General features: G+C 46.5%; 1 protein-coding gene across 4 annotated transcripts in view; it reads right to left on the reverse strand.

The window, feature by feature from the left end:
* Positions 1-662: 662 nt before the first annotated feature.
* The window catches only part of LOC137484491 (transmembrane protein 132C-like), a 184,551-nt gene continuing 164,808 nt past the window's right edge, over positions 663-20,405 (reverse strand). For all 4 annotated transcript variants that reach the window (XM_068208338.1, XM_068208340.1, XM_068208341.1 and 1 more), the window contains 4 exons: positions 10,622-10,827; positions 9,923-10,196; positions 9,072-9,263; positions 663-2,355 (listed from right to left, as the gene is read on the reverse strand). In XM_068208338.1, coding sequence (XP_068064439.1) covers positions 1,156-2,355; positions 9,072-9,263; positions 9,923-10,196; positions 10,622-10,827 — 1,872 coding nt within the window. In that variant the 3' untranslated portion in view covers positions 663-1,155. The remainder of the gene's footprint in view (positions 2,356-9,071; positions 9,264-9,922; positions 10,197-10,621; positions 10,828-20,405) is intronic.

Genomic DNA, 20,405 nt, shown 5'->3' on the forward strand with positions numbered 1-20,405 from the left:
AATTATGAATCCATGAACCTGGCAAAAAAAAAAAAAAAAACCCAAAAAAAACCACCAAACCCAAACAACCCAACTCCAGGCTGTGCATATTTGGCCTGTAATGGTCTCAGTTCCAGGAACATTTACAATGCACCAGTGGGGCACTCCCATTGCTTGGTACTTCTAAAAGCTAACAGAAAACAGCACCTTCTTCCCTTGGTGAAACACAGGAACTTTGGTTGTGGAAATTTTAAACGAGCAACTAAACCAACCACCCCAACCTGAAAGGAAAATGAAAATTCTTCCAAACAGAACACCTTTCTAGCTAGGGTGAAATGGAGGCTCAGGCTTTCAGAAGAGACATCACATGGAAATTATTAGTCAACACTTATCCCTTGAATTCTTTAAATGACAGAAGACTGTTTACAGCTAACTTAGAATGTTCTTGTCCCACTGTGAATTTACTGAATTTTAAATTTTCCAGTTTTCAAGATATTTAAAAGAAAAGTACAAGTGGGAAAATTATTCTGTTTCAATTTACAAGACAAATGGAAAAATAAAAATGAAAATACCAGGTAATTTCTTCCTCCTTCACATGTAATGCCAAAGACACATCTTCATTTCAAATTAAGGAATGAAATGGCTTGAGTACCAATATAAAAAGTGTCCTTGTGGGTCATGTGTCCATTACTGTGATGTTTTATTGGAACAAGAACAAATTATTGTTTGCCTCTTGCTCATTCTTTTCATGGTATTATATTCTCTCATTTCTTTTCACAGATATGTTTGGTACTGTGAAATATTACTATCATTATTATTTGTATGACCCATAAAATGAATTTTCACAACCTCATCTTGCCCAGTTCATCGTATTGGTCATACCATTTCCTTGTTCCTTTCTGCTATTTGTGTTCCACTTCCTAAATCCATGAGTGGCAGAATCACCACTGGGGAAAAAAAAAAAACCAAAAACAAACAACAAAAACCCAACAAAATGAAGTGAGAAACAAAAACAAACCACGGACAGTTTGGCAAATTTCTTTCCCTGATTATAAAATCTGCCTCACCATTTCTCCTGGCGATCCCTTCCCCTCCCCCTCGCCCATCCCAATATATACTGTAGAACTGAAGGCATCAAGGTGTGGTTAAACCCAAAAAAAGAACCCCAGCAGGGAGCTACGCTTTGTCTTTGAACTTCCCCACGTAGTTCCGTGTCTCTTTGGAGTCCCCCAGGTCCATATCCTGGCACACCCACTTAATGTCATCGTCATTGCTGCTGAGGATGGAGTTGACGGTGGGGCAGCCGTCGTCGGGCGGGATGGTGGTGAACGTGGTGAACTTCACCCGCTTCCTCTTGGACGTGGGCGAGTGCAAAGGCTCCACCTTGTGCTCCTTGCCCAGCCTCCCCCCCGGGTCTGCAGCCCTGTGCACCTGGCTCTGCGTGTTCTTCTGGGCGCTGCCGTTCAGCAGCTGGTTGCTCTCCTCGCTGGCCGAGCCCCGGTCGATGATGGTGGTGTGCTCGTCCTGCTGAGGCGACGCGTCTGCCGTGTTCTCCAGCAGTTCTGCCTCGTTGCCCAGCCACACCCAGTCGTGGGAGTGGGTCATGGTGGTCTGTCCTTCCACCAGGACCTGCTTGTGGCGGTACTTGAGTGCAAATGTTGCACAGTTGATGAGGAACACGAGGATGGCCAGGCAGAAGACGCCCAGCAGGGCGTACATGCCGATCTCCAGGTCACTGAGGCCCCGGGGTGTCTGCACCAGGTCGTTGTCCTCCATGCCAGCACCGCCTTTGGGCAGGTCCACCTGGGCGGGGAAGTTGGTGAAGTCGATGGGGATGTTCTGCAGCTGGCTGTCGTCTGAGAGCTTGCCGCCGTCCAGGCGGGTGTTTTTGACGACTTTATTTTTGAGGACGGACTTAGCCGTGGTGCTGACCTTCCTGAGGGGCCCCTCGTCCCTCTCTGCCGAGGAGCCGCCGTGGTAGCGCCCGTCCTGCCCGTGGCGCTCCGGCTCCGAGCCCTTGTGGCGCCGGTCGCTGGCGCGGTTCTCGATCTCGTCCGCGTCGTAGTCACCGCCCGCCTCCGCGTCCGCGTCGTTCTGCCCAAACTTCACCCTGATGCTGCCGCTCCCCACGGCCAGGACGCTTTTCCTCTTGGACTTCTGGCAGGCCTCAGAGATCATCATGTCCACCTTGACCAGCGCTCCCTGGCCCTCGCCCTCCGCTGCCACCACGGGCCACTTCAGGGCAGGGCTCTGGTGGACGGACACAACGGCTTCGTCCAGCGACACGGCCGACAGCGAGAAGTCCTTGGGGTCATAGATGTCCAGCGGGGTCACAGAGCTGTCACTGAACTGGATCCAGGTGCTTACCACGGCTTCCTGAAAGGACACGGAGATGGTTAAAGACGGGGCCTTCGGTAAATCAGCCCAGCCCGCTGCAGCTCATCAACCTCTCAGCTGGAGGAGATGGGACACAGCAACTCTGCACTGCATTCAAACCAAGCCTCGACTGATGGGGCAGAAAATGGTCACATTTGTCACTAAAGGTTCCACTGTTACTCTCCCTGCAAATGTTTTGCACAAGGACGGAGGAAGTAATTGATATGAGATGTCTTTATTACCAAAGTACCCATTAGCAAGCTACAATTTTACAAGCTCTGTAAGGAAAGTCATTCCTGTCGTACAAAAGCCAAAAGAGGCAAATCACAAAAATTACTAGAGGCACTTGACAGAACACTTATTTCCCTCATGTTCCACATGCACAGGTGTCAGGAGGAGCTGTCAAATTAAGGCATAAGTATCTTATCAGGAGGAAGGAGCTACCACAGTATCTTGGAAATGGCTGGAGCAGAAGATTCATCTGAAAGAAGAAGACTCACAGAACAATTGCCATTTCGCTGGAGAAAGGTTTAAGTAAAACACATTTTATCCTTGAGGTAATTAAAAAAGTCCACCAACTTTCTGTGTCTAGAAGAGGAGGATGGGGATTCTGGTATGATCTCTACAATAAAAATACAAACGGCCTGGATTTAATTGGTCTGTCTTTGTGCTCTGCAGGTAGCACTGTTAGAAGTCATCATTAGGAGCAAACACAAAGCCAGAGGTCAGCTCTTTGCCATGTGAAATCCCATCCAGATGATACAGATATTTACTTCTCCACATCTCAATAGCTTTCTTTGCAGGACATTTCTTTAATTTTTCATTTGTTCTGTGTCTTGCCTGCATAGCCAGCAGACGGCCAGGCAGATTGCCAGAGTGCAACTTCCCACAAAAGTGAAGTTCTTTCCTTCCCACACTTCAACCACAAATGGCTCTAATAACTTCACACTTGGGTACATCCAAACAACTGGGCTGAAAAACCAGCACTGGGGAAAAACATTGCCAGCCTGTTCGTGTCCAGTCATAATACAAATTTACAACTTAATATGGTTTTCAATTGGCTGCAATTTGTTATGCTATGGTTACAAACAAAGAGAATTGCTACCCTTCCAGTTGAATTTAAAGCTTTTCAATGAAAACAGCAAGGGGCATTTAGCTGGGCAGAAGGTTGGGCCATACTGAATATTTGATTTCCAAAGCACTATCAGCAAGTACTTGAGGGACTGAAGGAAGAAAAATGAGTTGTGGCACAACAGGAAAGAAGGCAAAGTTCTTGGTGATTCAAATTTACTTCAAAGAGCTGAAACGGAGCCAGGGTAACTCAGAAGCTGGGAAGGGTGAACTGCATAAGGAAATTAAAACATCTGATTTTTCATTAGAGAAACAACCCTGAAATGACTGAACAAACATAAAGCTGCAGGGCACAGCTCGAATTTCTGCCACAGAAATCTAAAGTAGAGCAACCCTGGTCACAGGAAATCAAAGGGGTTTTTTAATGGATATGTGCAGAGAGAAGAAGATTCACCTCCTCAGGCAATTCAGCATCCTGTTGCCTTCCTTCCCCCTAAAACAAAGGTCAGCCTCATGAGCCACTGGGGAAGACACACTGACTTTTCATCAGCCTATGCCAGGGAAAACACCAGCATCACTTCCAGCACATCATCACTGCCTGCCAGTGGTGCTCTCCTTTGGAGAGCAGGGGGAGAAAATACGTGCAGGATTTTGTGCAGGTAGGGCTGGAAATGATGGCACCCGTGCCTCCTCCCCAGCTGGGAACACGCCCAGCTCCACACCTCTGCCACGGGATTCACGTCACTAAATCCTTTGTGCACTTGGACAAAGTTGCCCACAACTTCAAAGCAACTTTTATTCTTTATGCCACTGCTCTACAATTCTGCATTCCTGGTTTTATGAAGCAGAGACAGAGAAAAATGAGATGGCAGTCAGCTGAAATTTGCAGGCACACATGTGATTTACTGTAGGTAACAGAGGTGTGCACTGGCTTAGCCATTATTTTCTACCAGCACTGACGTTTTTTATTTCCAAGAGAACGTTTCTTCATAGGAGGAACCAATTTTTTTTTCACAAAACAACGCTGTCATGCCCATACTATGGACAACATTAATTAAAAGGGAAAGAAAACAAATGAGAGAAAGATGGGGAGAGTTTAAAATCCTGCCAAAATACATTGTATCAGCCCAAATGTCCTATTTGGCAAGAGATTATTTCCTCTCATTCACATCATGAAAGGAAAGCCAAAGGCAGGGCAAGGAAGTGAATTTCCCAAATGATTATAAATTCTGAAAAGCTAAAAAGAAAAGAAGAGAGAAAAAGGAAATGATTTAGTGCCATGTCCTTCAAGGAGCTGTTTCTGCAAATCCTGTGTACCACATCAATAAATCCCCTCCAAATCTCTGACAAGGCCCTCCAGTTACTCTCAGAAGATGAAGATGGATCGGATCCTTCTCACCTGCCAAGCTGCTGCCCCTCGTCTCATGCCCTCAACACTGAGGTGACAAATGCTTGTGCCCTTTAATTATCAAGCATAAACAAAGAGTTTGAGGGATTATCTTGCTTTCCAGCCTTTCTTTCCCCCACTTCTCCTCCTCTCCCCCCCAGACACGCACTCAGAGGTGCTCAGCTGCACTCCCAGAAGTGACCCCAGGGACACAGCAGTGCCAGTGCTGCCCACAGAGCAGGAGGGTCTGCGGCGCTGACTGGGATGTGAAGAGTCAGAGAACGCTCATTAGGTCGTGCTAATGACAGCAAAATCCAGTCCAGAGATGCAGAAGCTGCTTCCCACAACCACTGTTGATTACCACCAGGCTTTCCTTAAGCACATAAAAAACTTTATGAAGACATATTTTGTCTAAACTTTCCCTTGTGCCTCTGCTGCTCTCTTTGCAGTTCCACCACCTTTCCTGGCCTTGAATTACATCGTGGCTTATCAGTCCAAAGATACCACTTGATAAATCTTCTTGGATAAACTGGTTGCATTTTAGACAATTCTGCTGCTTAGAAACACAGATCAGAATATTTGATTTTATTCCATGCTCAGAATAAAATGGCCTTTTAATGGTCTTCATTCACTATAGCACAAATAAAAGTATTTGTGAATAAGCCCTCAATTGCTGGGGTCAGCTGCAAGGGTCCTGGAGTGAGGCAGGACATCAGAGGAAAGAAACAGTTGGCTCTGCAGAAAACAAATACATCCCTCCCTCAAATAAAGGCAAAGGAACACTGTTCTCAGCAGCTTCTCCTAGACCAGCTCTGATTGTTCTGTCTGGGGACTTGAATGCTGGCATGGATTTCCCTAGCAATTTTATCACATGAAATATCAAAGTATTACATGTGCATTTATTTTTAAGCCTGTGGCTTGTGTAGTAAAAATTGGGCTTGATCGTTGTGATGTGGAAATGAAAGGCAGCCAAGACTCAGATCTTAATTCAAACCATGTATTCCCCCACTGTGTATTTCTCTCTCTCCTTTTTGTCCAATCTGCTAATGTGACATTCCTTTCCAGTGGGAATTTGCTTGTATTTGCAAGGGAAGAATTGAGATTCTTATCCAACAATGCATCCCTTCTCCCTTTCCCATGCTGCTGAATTCCTTTGTCATTCCTGTGAGCCACTCCATGGCTCTGTCAGCTTAGAGAAGGCACAAATACAATTTAGGTGTAACTTACACTGCCAGGATGGGGTAACGGATCCACACCACAAAAACACTGCTGATACCTGTTGTTAACTGAGAGGTGTCAGTGAATTCTCAGGACTGGTTTGCAGGAAGGCCAGGAGCTGAACCAGACCATCCCCAAGGCAGGGCCAGGGCAATGACCCCAGCCTGTCCTCCTGACCAAGGGTGCTGGGCACCCTCCCCTCCCAGAGAGTGAGAGCAGGGCTGGGTCAGGCACTGCACCTGGCAACGCCAGAACTTGGCTTTGAGAAAGCACCAGCATTGCTCTTTTTCCCTGAGAAAGTGTCTGCAGCTCCCCAGTAGCACTGAGAGATACATTAATGCACAGAGCTGTTTATTAAAGGCTTTTTTCTTCTCTCTTCACTGACCCATTTCAGTTCATTAGCCCCCATGCAATACCCTACAGTGACAAAAAGGCTGGATATGACTGTGAGTTTCCCTGCAGAGCCAGCTGAGCTTTGAGAGTCCTTGAAGCTTAGATCAGAAAACATTTAAGCACTATAGGTTTTCTTCTGTTTACATTTTGGAGAAGCCTTTAAGATGACAGCGTTGATTTAACAACCGTCAGCAAGCCAAATGGAACAGCTTTCCTACCTGAGCAGATGGCCACCAAAAATAGATTACTCACAGCTAGAGTTTCCAAATTTTCACAAGACACTTCATCTCTGCTATTTAAAAGTTGGTCAACCCGTGTCTATTTTTAGGCACCTAAATCACTGATCCACTTTTCAGTGCCAATGAGCTCCCTATTGATTAAAAAATAATATATGGGCTCAGCATCCCTCAAGGTCACCTCGGCACAGCAGGTAATTAGTTGCTCAGCTACAGATAAAGGTATCTAACTTAAGGCATCCAAGGTGATAAAATATTGCCTTATCTTCTTTAGAGTGCTTTGTATTTATGGAGAACCTGCCAACTTTTCAGGGCATTGTTCTGGCTGCTTTGTGCTGCGTATGCAGACAAGGTGTGCTCATTATAATTAAGGCAATCCAGTCATTATGGTCACTGAAAGAAATCCACAGCAAAAATTCTGCATTTTGTTTTTCAGTTGCATCATGCAGTAAGGTTTGCATGAGTTATTTGGGCCTTTTATAAACCTGCTTGAGAGGAAAAGACACACTTAAATAATGAGGTCCTCACAATGTTCAAGTACAGGCTTAGTCCTGGGCTGTCTCCTTGGAAAAAACCCTCTTTCAAAAGGGCTTGATTTTCAGAAAACACTCAGCATTTGCCTTCAAAATTCCAGCTCAGTCAGGATCTCAGCTGATGCACTCCAAATCATGAGTCACTTCTTGCAAAATTTAGCCACAAACATTCCCACATTTGCATTAATTTTTCTAGGGGAAAGTGACTTAAATGTTCTATCCTTCATTCAAACTGCAAATGAAAGGAATAGATGTCTGTGACTCTGCAGGTCACTCCTACGCCATTTCCTTCCGTTTACTTCCCAGTGTGGAATCTGTTCCTGTCTAGATTTTGGTGATGGAGATGCACTGCTCAGAACCAGGGCCTGACTTCTGTGTCAGAAACGTGCCACTCTCAGCAGCCTGAAATCGTCCTGCAGAGGAACAGCAGCTTAAACCAAACATGTCATAAAATAATTTCAGAACTCAGATGCTGGGAAAAATAATTTCAACCCAAACCACCTTTACAGGTTTTCACTCTTTTGCATTACTTCCTAACTTGCCAATTGCAGTGATGTATCATGACATGTCACATCATACTGCCACACCATAAACAACAGGAGGTGTCACCACGGGCACCCCTGGCAGAACCTGCCACAACCTGATGCTGATAAATGCCTTTGCATACTCAGGACAGATCATCCATAAATCTGAGAAGCTGACAGTGGGACTGGGCAGCCTTTCCAGATTCACAGGCTCTTTTATCTGCAATCAAATCCACAAGTCTTCCAGTGCTGCTGCAGGACTGATGGTGCTCTGTCCCACAGGACAGGATTGGGTTAGGAGTGCTCCAGTTTTTGTTTCCACAGTCTTTGTCTGAAGACAGTATGCCAGATGTGGTTTCTAAGCCCTGAAGAAGGGTATAAATGGGTTAATTACATAAGATTCTTATGTTTACAGGATGCAACAAATGGAACAGATGGGCACCGTGTCCTTCTAGTTTGGACATTTTCCTGTCACTAAGTTATAAAACAAACTAGATTATTTTTATGTCCCAGAAAAATAGGTAGCAATAATCATGAAAATGGGCCATAAAACTTGACTTGAGATCTCTCCCTGTCTATGTGAGAAGAACAATGCTTTCTGCAAGAGGAGTAGCTGTGGACAGATTTAATTGCATGGTGCCCAGTTCCAATCCTCAAATCAACTGACCAAGGAAGCATGCTCCAGTGACCCTTGGGTTTATTCTGGGCCAGAGTGACCGTTTGCCTTGATCTGGTGGTGCTCTCCAATCTTCTTTTCCACAGAGGTTGTGACCTGAAACAAGCTGTTTGCAATACCCCCTTTAGAGAGATGGGAATTTGCTGGCTTAAATTAAGATCAGCACATGAACTGGACGATTAAACCCCCAAAATCCACACGAAAAATAAAAGGAGAGATGAGCCTGGCAGTGTGTCATGGCTCCAGGAGGGAATAGAAATGGATGTGGCAGTCTTCTGCCTCTATTTTACAGCTCTTGAAGATATTAAATTGTGACACACAGAGCTCTGTGCTCCCCAGAACAGAAAACAAGGGCGTGCTCATCGAGCAAACCAGGATCACTGTCCAAAGACTGCCTGTGCAGTGGAAACAACACAGGTTCATTAGCTAAAGAAAGACTGTAAACAGCATAAACTTCAGTGTAGCTACAACTTTTACTGAAGACTGAAGTCCCTATTGGAAGGGAAGAACAGACAAGGCAATTCTGGAGTATCCATAGGGAAAAGCAATTAACATGGACACGGACTACACCTAAAGTCTAAATTCTAAACTGGCTATGAATTATCATCTGTACTTTACACTGCTAAAATCCTGCCCCATCCCAGAAGGCAAACCCAGTAAATTCAGAGTGCACATTACCTGCTTAGGAGTATGAAGCAGCTCTTGGGCAACGGCTGTGGCCACAATGGCCCTGCTGGTGGCTGCACTGGGCTGCAGGAAGAGAGAAAGCCCAGACACCAGCTGCACTCCAAGGTCTGTGATGGTCACTTTGTCATCCAGCACAGTCACTGTCTTCTCTGCCAGAATGGAGTCAGACAGAGGAGACAAAACCTTTGGAAAAACACAGAAGAATCAACTTAGGAAAAGGCTGATCAATTGATAAAACCTTTCTTAAGGTCATCATCCCTTCTTGTCTCCAAAGCTTTATGCACTGAAATGAAGAGCACAGGAAAGGGAGTCTGATTTCATTAGCAGGGTCAGAAAACCTGAGTGGAGAGGTTATGGCTGAGAACCATCCAAGACTGGGAGCTGTCCTGTCCCAGTTGTGTTATTTGCATTATTTCACCACGAGAGTGGATTTAAAATTCTCTTCTCCTGTTACTCTGTCTTCCCATGTGGATGAGCTCACTAAACCTTCCAGCTACTTCAAAGGGAGGTTACCAGCCTAGGATTTGTCCTTCATTTCTTAGCTTGGAAATTCTTGTTCTTCCATCTTTTTCTGTTTCTGATGGAACATCAAGACAGTAGAATATCCTTCCCTTTGCTGAAACGAAGGGCCATGCTGCTCTCTTTAGGGAACTACAGACAGCCAGCTCATGCACATGCTGTCTTCTCCACCTTCCTCATACCCACACAGATTGGCTCTATCCACCCTTTATGCACTGGCTTTAGCAAGGACTCACATGTGTCATGCCACAGATGTATAATCTGTGGGCATGGCAGCGTGGGGCAGCCACAGCCCGTGCCCAGATCCCTGCCCAGAGCTGTACCTGCATCGTGGTCATTCCCACTTCCCGGCCGATCAGGATCCTGCCTTCCTGCAGCTTGGCAATGTGGGGATCCTCCAGCTTCATGAAGTCCCTGACCAGCTCTGTGATGTCGAAGTGCCAGTCCGAGCCCAGCAGGTAGCTCAGCTGTCCCCAGGGGCCGGAGTCCTCGGCCACGAACTGCGTCAGCACCCTGACCATGGCGTGCTGGTACTGCAGGGTGCAGCCCCTGCCCCTGCGCTCGTCCTCGTCCTCGTCATCGCTGTCCCTGGTGGGCCTGGTGGCAGCAGAGAACTCAGCATAGGGAAACGTTCTCAAAACACCCCTGAAAATTAACACTGCAGTTCTAATGGAGAGTGCCCCTTAAGCAGAGCCCTCCCTTCTGGATTTCTGGACTACTGATGTCCACCTCACGTGATGGGGGACCACACAACTGGACTGTGCCACCTTTTCATCTGTGCTGCCCTCTCCAAACAACACCTGTGCCAGTGGACCTTGCCAGAGCTCCACGCTGTGTTTTGTTGCCCAAGACAGACACATGCACAGAAGCACAAGTCCCCCAACTTTTACAGCTCTGCTGAATCTGCAGATGCCCAGTGCAAAGCTGGGGGTTCCAGCAGTGCTGCTCCTCAGGAGAACATGCTGCATTTCGGGAGCATTCCTTTCACAAATCACCCAAGCAATGTAGCGACTCAAACCCACCTTTTGCTGGAAACAACGGGGACTCGCCAGCCTTTGATCTGGCTGAGCTCAGTGTCAGAAATGTCGATCTGGAGGGGCAGGCGTGGCACCCACACCGTCATCTGCAGGGGAGCACTCAGGTACTGGTAGGTGAAGTTCACCAGAGCGTTCACCTTGCCTTTCATCTCCTTGCCGTTGACAAAAACGTAGTCACACCTGTCAGAAACCTGAGAGGGGGAAGGAGAAAAGGTGATCGCTGTGCTCACAAAACCAACTCCAAGTGTAACCCTGGCAGCTCAACCCCAAAACAAACAGAAAAGGCTCCCCTCTCTTTATGCAGGTTAATGAAGGCCTTGTGCAGAGGGAGCAGCTGAGCACAAAGCCCTTCCCTGGCTCGGGAGGCACGACTGAGCTGGAGGTGCCTAAGGACTGGGCACTATTTGTGAAGCCTGTGGTTGATTTTCCGCCTGCGACGCAGCGAGCTCCAAACCCATGGCAGAGCTGGGGAATTCTTTATGAGCAAAGCTCTTCCAAGCTTGGTCAAGAGCAACCCAGCAAACCCAAACTGGTCTCCACAGGGGCAAGCAGGCAATCACAGCTCTACCCTGAAGACAACCTCCATCAGGGGTGATGCTGCTTTCAAGACTGGCTCTGCAGTAGATTTCACCCACTGAAGAGTAACAGAAGTCGACTCATTTCCTCTGCAATAAACATTATCTGTTTGTAAATGTTTACATTTTGATTAAAGCTGTAAAGTATTTCTAAACACTACAGTAGATTTATCATTAATATGTAAATGCTGTCCTGAAATATAAGCAAGCATTATCATAGCCGTGTAAGAGTTATATCAGTAATCACTTCTTTAATCAGTGTTGTAATTTACAGACCATTGAGTTTTCTCATTTATTATGTCACTGAGTACTAGTGATAAAATCACTCCTGGATATATAAATCATTAAGAGAGATGCAGATAGTATGAAGTGACTCCATGTGATAAAGTCATTGTCATTTCTATTCCTAAAGGTGTCATAAATGTCTGGGGAAATCCTGTGGCACATTAATCATACATTAAGTGGTGAGCAGTGGGAGCTGCTACATTACTAAATGAGCTGGTATGTCTGCAGAAATTAACAGAAGCCCAGCAGACCCCAGCTCCTGCTCTTGCTCCCATCCTGTCAGAATTCTATTTCATCACCCCTAACGAGCATTGCTAATGGTGGAAATGCATCTCCCCACCTGAACATGTATTTATATTATCATCTGCTCCCTTCTATCCATTGCCAGCACTGTTTTGTTCACATGAAGATTATCAGCTGGCAGTGCTGATGTCCCCAGACTAAGCCAGCAGATGGATGTCCCCTGTGGCCACGGATGCAGGAGCTGAACTGCTCCCAGTCTGACACACCCTGTTTGTATCCTCTCTCAGGTTTAGGCACTGCTCATATTCTGCTAAAATATTTGATGATGAGATTGCAAAAAGAAACTTCAGAGCAGGCAATACAAACATTTCTCTGCCTCACTGCCTCAGAGGGCTATGCTCTAACAGCTCTGTTGACTGAAGCACTACCATGTGCTACAATACCTGACCCATCCCTCCCTTCTTCTCCCTCAGACCTCCCGAGGCCGGTTTAAAAGCCTGAAGGGGGCAGAAACACCTTCATTTTAGCACTGTGAATGCCATGGCCTATTTTTCCATCTATTAACTTGAATGGCAATACAGAAACAGGTTTAGTTCACAGCAGGCTGTTTCAGAATGACTGTTTGATCTCATCTAAAAGCACCGTGCAGCAGAGGTGATGAGGAACCCAATACTATGTTTAATATCTTATATAATGCCAGGCAGTTATTCAGAACACACCCCCAGATGGGCTGCTTGTTCTTTCTATGGTGTCTCTGCATCAGCCTCACCCTGGGAGAGGAATCCTGAAAATGTTTCTCATTAAAGAGCTCCAGCTGCAGGCAAGCAAGGGCTGCACTCGGGAGTCCCAGGGAGGTGTTGGTGCCTAGAGCAGTGAGCAGCCCCTGGGACGTCCCAGGGACACTCAGCCCCTGTATCTGGGCTGCTGGTGTCCATCCAAGGTCTGGAACATTTGACAAAGCAGCTTCAGATAAAGCTCTTGGCTCTTCAGCCTTACCTTCCTTTGAGCAGAAGTGCTTGGGAGGCTTATCAGCAAAATCTAGCTGAACTCTGCATGGAGCAACAGCCATTGCTGTCCTGAAGCTGGTTCCACCCCACTCATTTCTATGGAGATCAACCCAAAGTGAACTTACTGGCTTAGTTGTGCAAATTGCTTATTTATGCATCGTACAAACCACCTGCACGTGCTGATAAAAGATTTCTGACAACATACTCGGCTTCAGACTGGTCAGGTCAGGTCCAGATGTATGATTTTATATTGTCTAAACTCAGTGTCGTCAGTAACTGAACAAATCTAACTGTTGGGGAAAGAAAAAGAATAACGATAGTAGCAAAACTGCAAGTCCAAAATGGCTCTGGGCTGAGATCCAATCCCCATCTGTATTTGGAAAGCTGCTCCAAGCCTTTGTGGCTATGGCACAAACAAACGGCTGAACAAGTCCACACAGCATCCTAAGGAGGTGGCTGAGCAGCCACCACAAAGCTTTTCCAACTGCTCCAGGCTGATATTTATTACTGGCCATGCATCAGCAGCACTTTAGGACTGCATGGACTTCAGGTCTTTAGGAGCTGCATGGTGAAAAACATGATTCTCTTCCCCAAGAACAAGCACTGCTCATGTCCCTGCACTGCTTTTCCCCTGCTCTGTACTTGTGATAAAGAGGTAGCACAGAGGAGAGGAAAGGAGGAGCAAAGCTCAGGCTGTACTGCATTCCTGCAATTCTGTGTGCATTTTAACTCTTTCCAGGCATCCATCCATCCTGGAAGATCATCCATCACCCTTGACAGAGAAAGGCAACGCTTCCCAACCAGTGCTACACAGCAGAAGTGTCTGTGCCTCTGACCACGGGTGGCTGTGCTCTCCGTGGGCTCCTGACACCCATCCCCGTGCCATGTGCAGGTGCAGCCATTCCACAGCTGCTCTTCTGGAAGAACACAGCTCAGCTGAGGCCAGCCACAACAGAACCAAAGTGACAGCAGGGGCGTTTGCCCTCCTGGCCCTTCCCTCACACAGTGACACTTGAAAAATCAGTGAACAAGGTTTCTCAGCCTCAGAGGACAGATGCAGATGGACTGACTGCTCCAATTTACAACTCCAGCACGCCCCAGGTGGGGTCTGATTTGCTGGGCACATGCCCCTGGCAAAAAGAGGGAACAGGTTGTGTGGTGCCTCACCAGCCCCCCAGCTCAGGCCAGCTAAGGTGGAAATGCCATCCCAGACAACTTGGTTCTGGAGTTATTCAGCACAGGCTTGGCTACACTGCTTTGATCTGCTCTCCTGTGGGGTAAAACAGGATGGAAACACAGGGCTGGCAGGGACGACCAGTGTCACATGCAACCATGGAGGAAGGGTAGAAAACAGATTTTTTAAAAAATGGGTCACATTAGAACTCAAAATATTTATTTTTAATTGAAAAGGTATATTCGTTGAAGAGTTTGTGATAGATAGAAGTACTTTTCTGTTTTCCTCCAGGCTTTTGCCAACGCTTCTGGAAGGTCAGGGAGCAGTGCAGGGACAATCTCAGCTGTGGGTCCTGCCCACTCCTGGTCAAGAAAGTTTCTAACAGAAGCTGGAGACTCTGTGAGCAATGATGTGTCTCTCATCTCCTGTAGTATTTATGCTTTTACTATGAAAACATCCTCCCTCTGAAAGTGCTTTTTATCTCTGGCATCAGAAGAAGAGAGCAATGATGAAGGGAAAGCCTGCTTAGCCACCACCTTTAAGTGATTGGGTTTTTTCTTTCCTGCTTAGCAGATCAGCAAGAAGTTTTGCATTTTAAAGAGCTCTCTGATGCTATTTCAGCAGTTTCTTTCATTATTAAGCTGCATTCAGCTACTTTTCCCTTTTTTCTGTTTTCCTAACTTCTTTCTCCAGATTAAAAGTAAAATAAAGAAGCAGACAGCAAAGACAGGGCTAAGCACAATTCCCTAGAGGCTTCCTGTTTGTCTTTTTCCTGGCATTATATTTTCATGCCCCCTTGTAACAAAGGCCATTGCCTTTCCAGATGACTTGGATAGATTCTCTCTGCAACAAATCACATTTTGTTGAGCTGACAGGCAGAACTGCTTCCTGGAAATCAAGAGAGAGGCACTCCTGCATGGCTACCTGTGGCACTCTGTGATCTGGGGAGGGACTGCCCTCCCCCCTGGCAGTCTGCAGATGGGCTGCAGTGAATTTAAAGGACATTCCTGGAACTGTTAGCAGTCCAGTGCAGAACCTCTGGGTCTCCCTTCACTTCCTCATTTCAGATTAAGCTTTTGATCCCACCATGACCTCTGTACTGCAGGACTGCAAGAAGGGAGCACGAGCTGCTGGAGGGCACCACAAAGGATGTGACAAGGACACCACAGCCAGAGAGGGGCTGTTGGCACCTCTGGAGAGTATTGGGTTTGCTGGGTAAAATTCCACTCCAGATTCCTGAGAAACCTTCCTTCAATTGCTGGTGGAGTCAGGCACTTTTAGAAAGACAAATTTCGTGTCAAATACAAGCTAAGGCTGCCTTTCAGAAGATGGACTCAAAGCACTGTCTGTCCTGCTTCGTGTCTGCTGTACACAGGAGTGGAAAGAACGACAGCTGTAAAATCCAAAAATAAACGAGTGGTTGCCTCTGTGAGTCTACTCTAGTCCAAGCTTGTTCATGCTCCCAGTGGCTTGCACCTCTGGAGATACCAGCCCAGCCTCTGAAGGACACTTCAGAAGGACAAAAAGAGAAGATTTTAATGCAGCAATCCTGTCAGGTTTATGGAGGCTGAAAAACTGAGAGGCATCAGTCCATTTTCCAGGTAGAGGTCAGTGTGGTTTTAGGACTGAGCAGAAATGGGGAGACGTGGTACCAGGGGATGCCCTGCTTGTATTCATCAGGTTCAGAATCTTGCATTTTTGTCTGTAAACCCATTTATCCATTTCTGTTATACTCATGTAAATGTTGCTATCATGTTCAAAGGTTACATAAATGTTTAAATATTTATGACAGCACTTCTATGAGCAGAGAGCTTTTCCAGTGCCTCTTAAAGGAATCTCAATTTCAGTGAAAAAAATAAATTACAGGATAATCAGCAAAGAATAGTGGTGTTCAGCACTTCTCATACATGAGACTCCTTGTGTTCAGCTCGGTGTCATCCCTCTGCCACGGCAGGAAGGCACTTGGAGCTCATGGAGGTCAAGCTCTGGGAGCAGCCATTCATTGCATTAAGGAACACAGAGCACCAGGATCACTTATTCACCACAGACCAGCACAGGAAATATTATTTCAGCCATTTACAGGAAATATTACACAGTGATAATCATCCCACATGCTTTTTGGATATTCATGTCCTTGCTATAGAATTTCTCCCAAGATTTCTTTTTAACAACGTGCTCTGTAGAAAGGGAATTATCCTCTATTAAATTCTACAGGTTTTGAAAGAGAGACTCCGTGTGGCTCTCCAGCCTTGATTCCAATTAAACACCAAGGTCTTATACACAAAGGAAATCCTCTGCTACATGAACATTAGGCTTCCTAAGAAGGATTTCAATGCCTGGCTGCATAATCCTGAATAATCAGTAACCTAGTGGAAAACTGAAGCTGTCTCAAGGCCCATCGTACTCATTTTTTCAAATTAAACTGTTCAAGTCTGATGAAGGTTAAAGCTTCAGACCTGAGCTCTTCCATGCTATTTACAGCTTTGTGGCAATGTTAGAGCAGCCTTCAGGATGGAAACCTGCATTCCAGGAGCTGCTAATTGCTCCAGTGGCTGGGCTTGCCAGGGCCACCCCTGGCTCCCAGGGATGCAGCTGAAGCTCAGAGGCTCAGGAAGCGCAGCCAGGAGCTGCCTGCCAGCACAGAGGCAAACTCAGCCCTGCAGGCTGGCCAACTCTCACCTTAACACTGCAAAGGCTTGGTTTTCCCACATTAGTGCAAGAACGACCCCCAGAGTCCTTTTCACCCCCCTTTTGTGACCCCCCCAAAGAATGGATCTGTTTTGTGAGATAGCTGAGGGAGGATTCCCACTCTGGGCACAAGGAGCAGGGCAGCATTACCTGCATGGACTGGTTTCAGCTGCACCCCTCTGATCCAGCAACCTGCAGCTCTCAGCGGCACACAGGGCAGGCTGCCACATCAGCAAGAGGATCCAGGCCCTGTGGCCAGTCCTCAGGCAAGGCTCCCAGCAATCCACGTGAACAGCACAGGGATGGAGCCCGAGCACTGCAGAGGAGAGCTGGGCAAAACCAGGGCCATGGTTTGGATGCAATTTGGGCTCTCTCTGCTGAGCAGGGTCTGCATTTTCAGTATCAGCAGCCAGATTAGCAAAACTAAGCAGAAACCCCCCAGAGCAAGAGAGCTTTTCTTAGGGAAAAGGCTGTACATTATCTAATCTCATTACAGGGATTTCAGAGGCAGCCTTGCAGAGCAGCAGCACTACATTTAACTAACTGAATATCATTCACTACGACAGAACTGAGAGAGTAAAAGGGGTACAAAATGCCAGCTGAGACTGGAGGGCATCTATTTGCTCCCAAATGACCAGCTTTTGAAGCTGAGCTGTAGCTGTGCTGAACCACGGGAGCTCTCTGCTGCAGCTCACATTATCACAGAACCCAAAATCTGCCTTGCTTTGTGCACTCTCCAAACAAGCAATTTCTGGAAATGGGGACAAACAGAGAGCTTGGCTCCTGCTCACTGGGGATATGGCAGCCCATATATGCAGCATGGCCCCAGTTATCTTGCTTGGCAGGGCAGGATCCCAGGGTGGAATCACTTTTAATTCCATCTCACAGTTCAGGCAGTGGTTGTGCATTTCCATCACAGTGTTTCTCATTCCTTAACTCAGTGTGTATCTACAATACACAGATGCACAGTGAGTAAATGACAACCAGGGGCAGAAAGCAAAGTAGAATCAAGCCATCCTCTCTTCTGACTCTGTTACTCAGACAGGTCTGGAGCAAACCCATCATTCTCCCATCACACCTGCAGCTGGCTCAAGACTGGTGCTGTTTCTCCATTTCCTTTCCCAGTCCTGATCTTGAAGCTTTGGAGGTGATTGTGAAGCACTTTCTGTGGAGCTTGAGGTGCTGTTGCTGCTGCTGTGATTTTGGGCTGTACTGGTTCTCCACCCCCAGGGCAGGCAGGCAGCTGGGTGAAGGCACGAGGCAACAGGGAGGGAAGTCTGCAAGGATGGAGTTTAGGAGTTTGTTCAGCTGCCCTTGAAATCATTGCCTATTATGTGATGGCAAGGTATTTACAACTTTCTTTGCTGAATGTACCTCAGTCCATGCCCATTTTGAGTTCCAGTTTCCAGAGAGGCTGGCTGCTGGGGGAGTGGTGCTGACCATGCCTGACAGAACACCTCCTGTGAAAGCTCCAGCCACTGCTGCCCTCCTTACTCTCTTGGCATCTGGCAGAAGTGTGTGGTAAAGCTTCATTTTTATAAAGCTCCTCTCAAGTTCTGCTGCTCTGCTGATGTATATTGATCCCATAAATCACAGGACTAGGGGAAGTATGGAGGAGGGCAAGGAGGAGGACGTTCCATTTGTTATCCTGTTCAGAATATAACATGCCAGCTTTGCCAGAAGAAAAACCTTCAGAGCCACGGGGCTTCAGAGCAGCAAAACAACGGCATTTCCATGCTGTGACTTTCTTCCCTGTTTTTAAAGCTGTCCAGTTTGACACAAATGACTCTGTTCACACAGCATCAGAAGGGAGGAGGAGCCAGCAGAGAACCAGGCTGCTGCCTTTGGGCTCGCAGAGAGATGCAGCTGCTGCTGTCCAGGGCTTTCAGGCTATTTTCGGGTGTGGTCAGTGGGAAATGCATTTGCAGCTCCTCAGCTGCTGAACACAAAGCTCAAACCTTCAGGGAAGGGGACTGTTGTGCTCTTCACAGCAGGTCACCTGTTCCTGCAGGTGACCCAGGAGCCCGGGCAGGGTTTGCTCCTGAGCAAAGAGCACAAAACATCAGCAAAAGCAGCAAAATCCACCTGAGCTCCCAGCAGAGGGCAAGGAGCCTGTGCATGCAACTGCAATTGCTGTTCATGGATCCAGATAGATGGAGCCTGTTGGTAAATTCCAGCTTAGCCAAAGAAAATTTGCCTTTTGCTTCCTTTTTAGTGCCACAATAAATTTTGTGTCCACTTTTAAAAGGTTGGACCACTGTGTGAAGGTCTAGAGCACTCAAAGGCATTTAAAGTTCATGAAATCAGCTGTAAATTTGGAAATAAAGACTGGGAACTATGAGACAATAAAAGAAGTAAAAGGAATAGCAGTCAGCACATTCAAAACAGTGCACTGAACTGCCCTGGGACCACGAGCATCACTGGGAAACTCTCACCTGCTATTTGCAGATAGGTCTTAAATTCAGACTTCCACAGGGTTCTGTTACTGAGAACAATGTAATTCAGCACAGCTGAAGTAAAGATTAATATAAATAAGCTTTGAGCTGATGGCCAATTGCTGGGCAGCAGCATTACCTTTAAGCCCTTTACCAGAACTAAAGGATATTTATTTGATACTAAGTATTACAGGCCAAGTGCAGACAGGCACTGAGCATCTCCAGCTTCTGGCCTCAGTGTCAGGTTTGGCTGAACCCAAATTACCAGAAATTCCACACAATTAAAAGCACACAAAAATATCTGCCTGAACCTCCAGATGATAATATGAGTAAGTATCAAATAGCTCTCAATAGTTCTCATCAATAACTCCTTTTATTTTTCCCTAAATTTGTGATTTAAGGTAATCTACAGCCTTTACATGAACTGTAAGCTCATGCACACGGCCCTTGTACCACGGGCTCTGCCCAAAAACAAAATTTATCATGGCTGGATTTTATTTTTAAGCAGAAAGGTTATTCCCAACAAGGTCTCTACACCAGGATTTCACAGAGAAAGATATTTCTGAAGAATTGAACATAAAAGCTTGATGGAGAATTTCAAAATGAATTAAGGATGAAAGGCCTCTGTGCTCATTTGAAGCTTTCTGAGTGCTTTTTAAAATCTGAATCAATTGAAGATGTCAATTTGCCTTGAACCCCAAACCACTTCCCCATGTAAAGAAAGAAATTTTGTAGAAACAAGAACATTCTAGATGGAAAAAAAAATATTAAAAAGCCTTTTTTCCTTTATGATGAGATGAGAAAACCTTTTTGTTCCAAGCACTTAATTGAGCTGTGTTTTTCAGCCAGCTGTGCGTTTTACAGCAGATAGCACTCGTGTCACAGCCACATCCCTCCAGAGGTTCTGCATGTATTCCAAACACACAGGAGACACCTTCTCTCACCATCTGAGCAATTTCCAACCAGCTCTGAAGAGAAAGAAATGGCACCTGAAAATGTCCCTGGCTGATCCCAGTGAATGCTGGGCTAACCTCCAGTTATCTGTTCCACTTCAGCTTCAGAGTGCCCCAGGCAGGGGAGGCTCCTGGAAGCCTCTCAGAATGTTCTGATGGTGCAAACATCGTTGTGAGGAACCCTTCTAGTGCAGATAAATGATTTCTGCAGAAGGTAAGAGAAGTGCACAGCAGGGCCCCAAGTGCTAACCAAAGGACACGGTGCTTCAGGAAAACATTCTTCCCAAACAAACTGCTGGAGAACTGCAACAGTCCAGCAGTGTCAGCTCCTGCTTTCCCATGCTGGGCAGACACAACAATTCCTCTGCAGGCCTGGCAATCAAGGACACCTCACTGCCTCAGGCCCCCA

This window comes from Anomalospiza imberbis, chromosome 18, assembly GCF_031753505.1.
Source record: "Anomalospiza imberbis isolate Cuckoo-Finch-1a 21T00152 chromosome 18, ASM3175350v1, whole genome shotgun sequence".
Lineage (NCBI taxonomy): Eukaryota > Metazoa > Chordata > Aves > Passeriformes > Viduidae > Anomalospiza > Anomalospiza imberbis.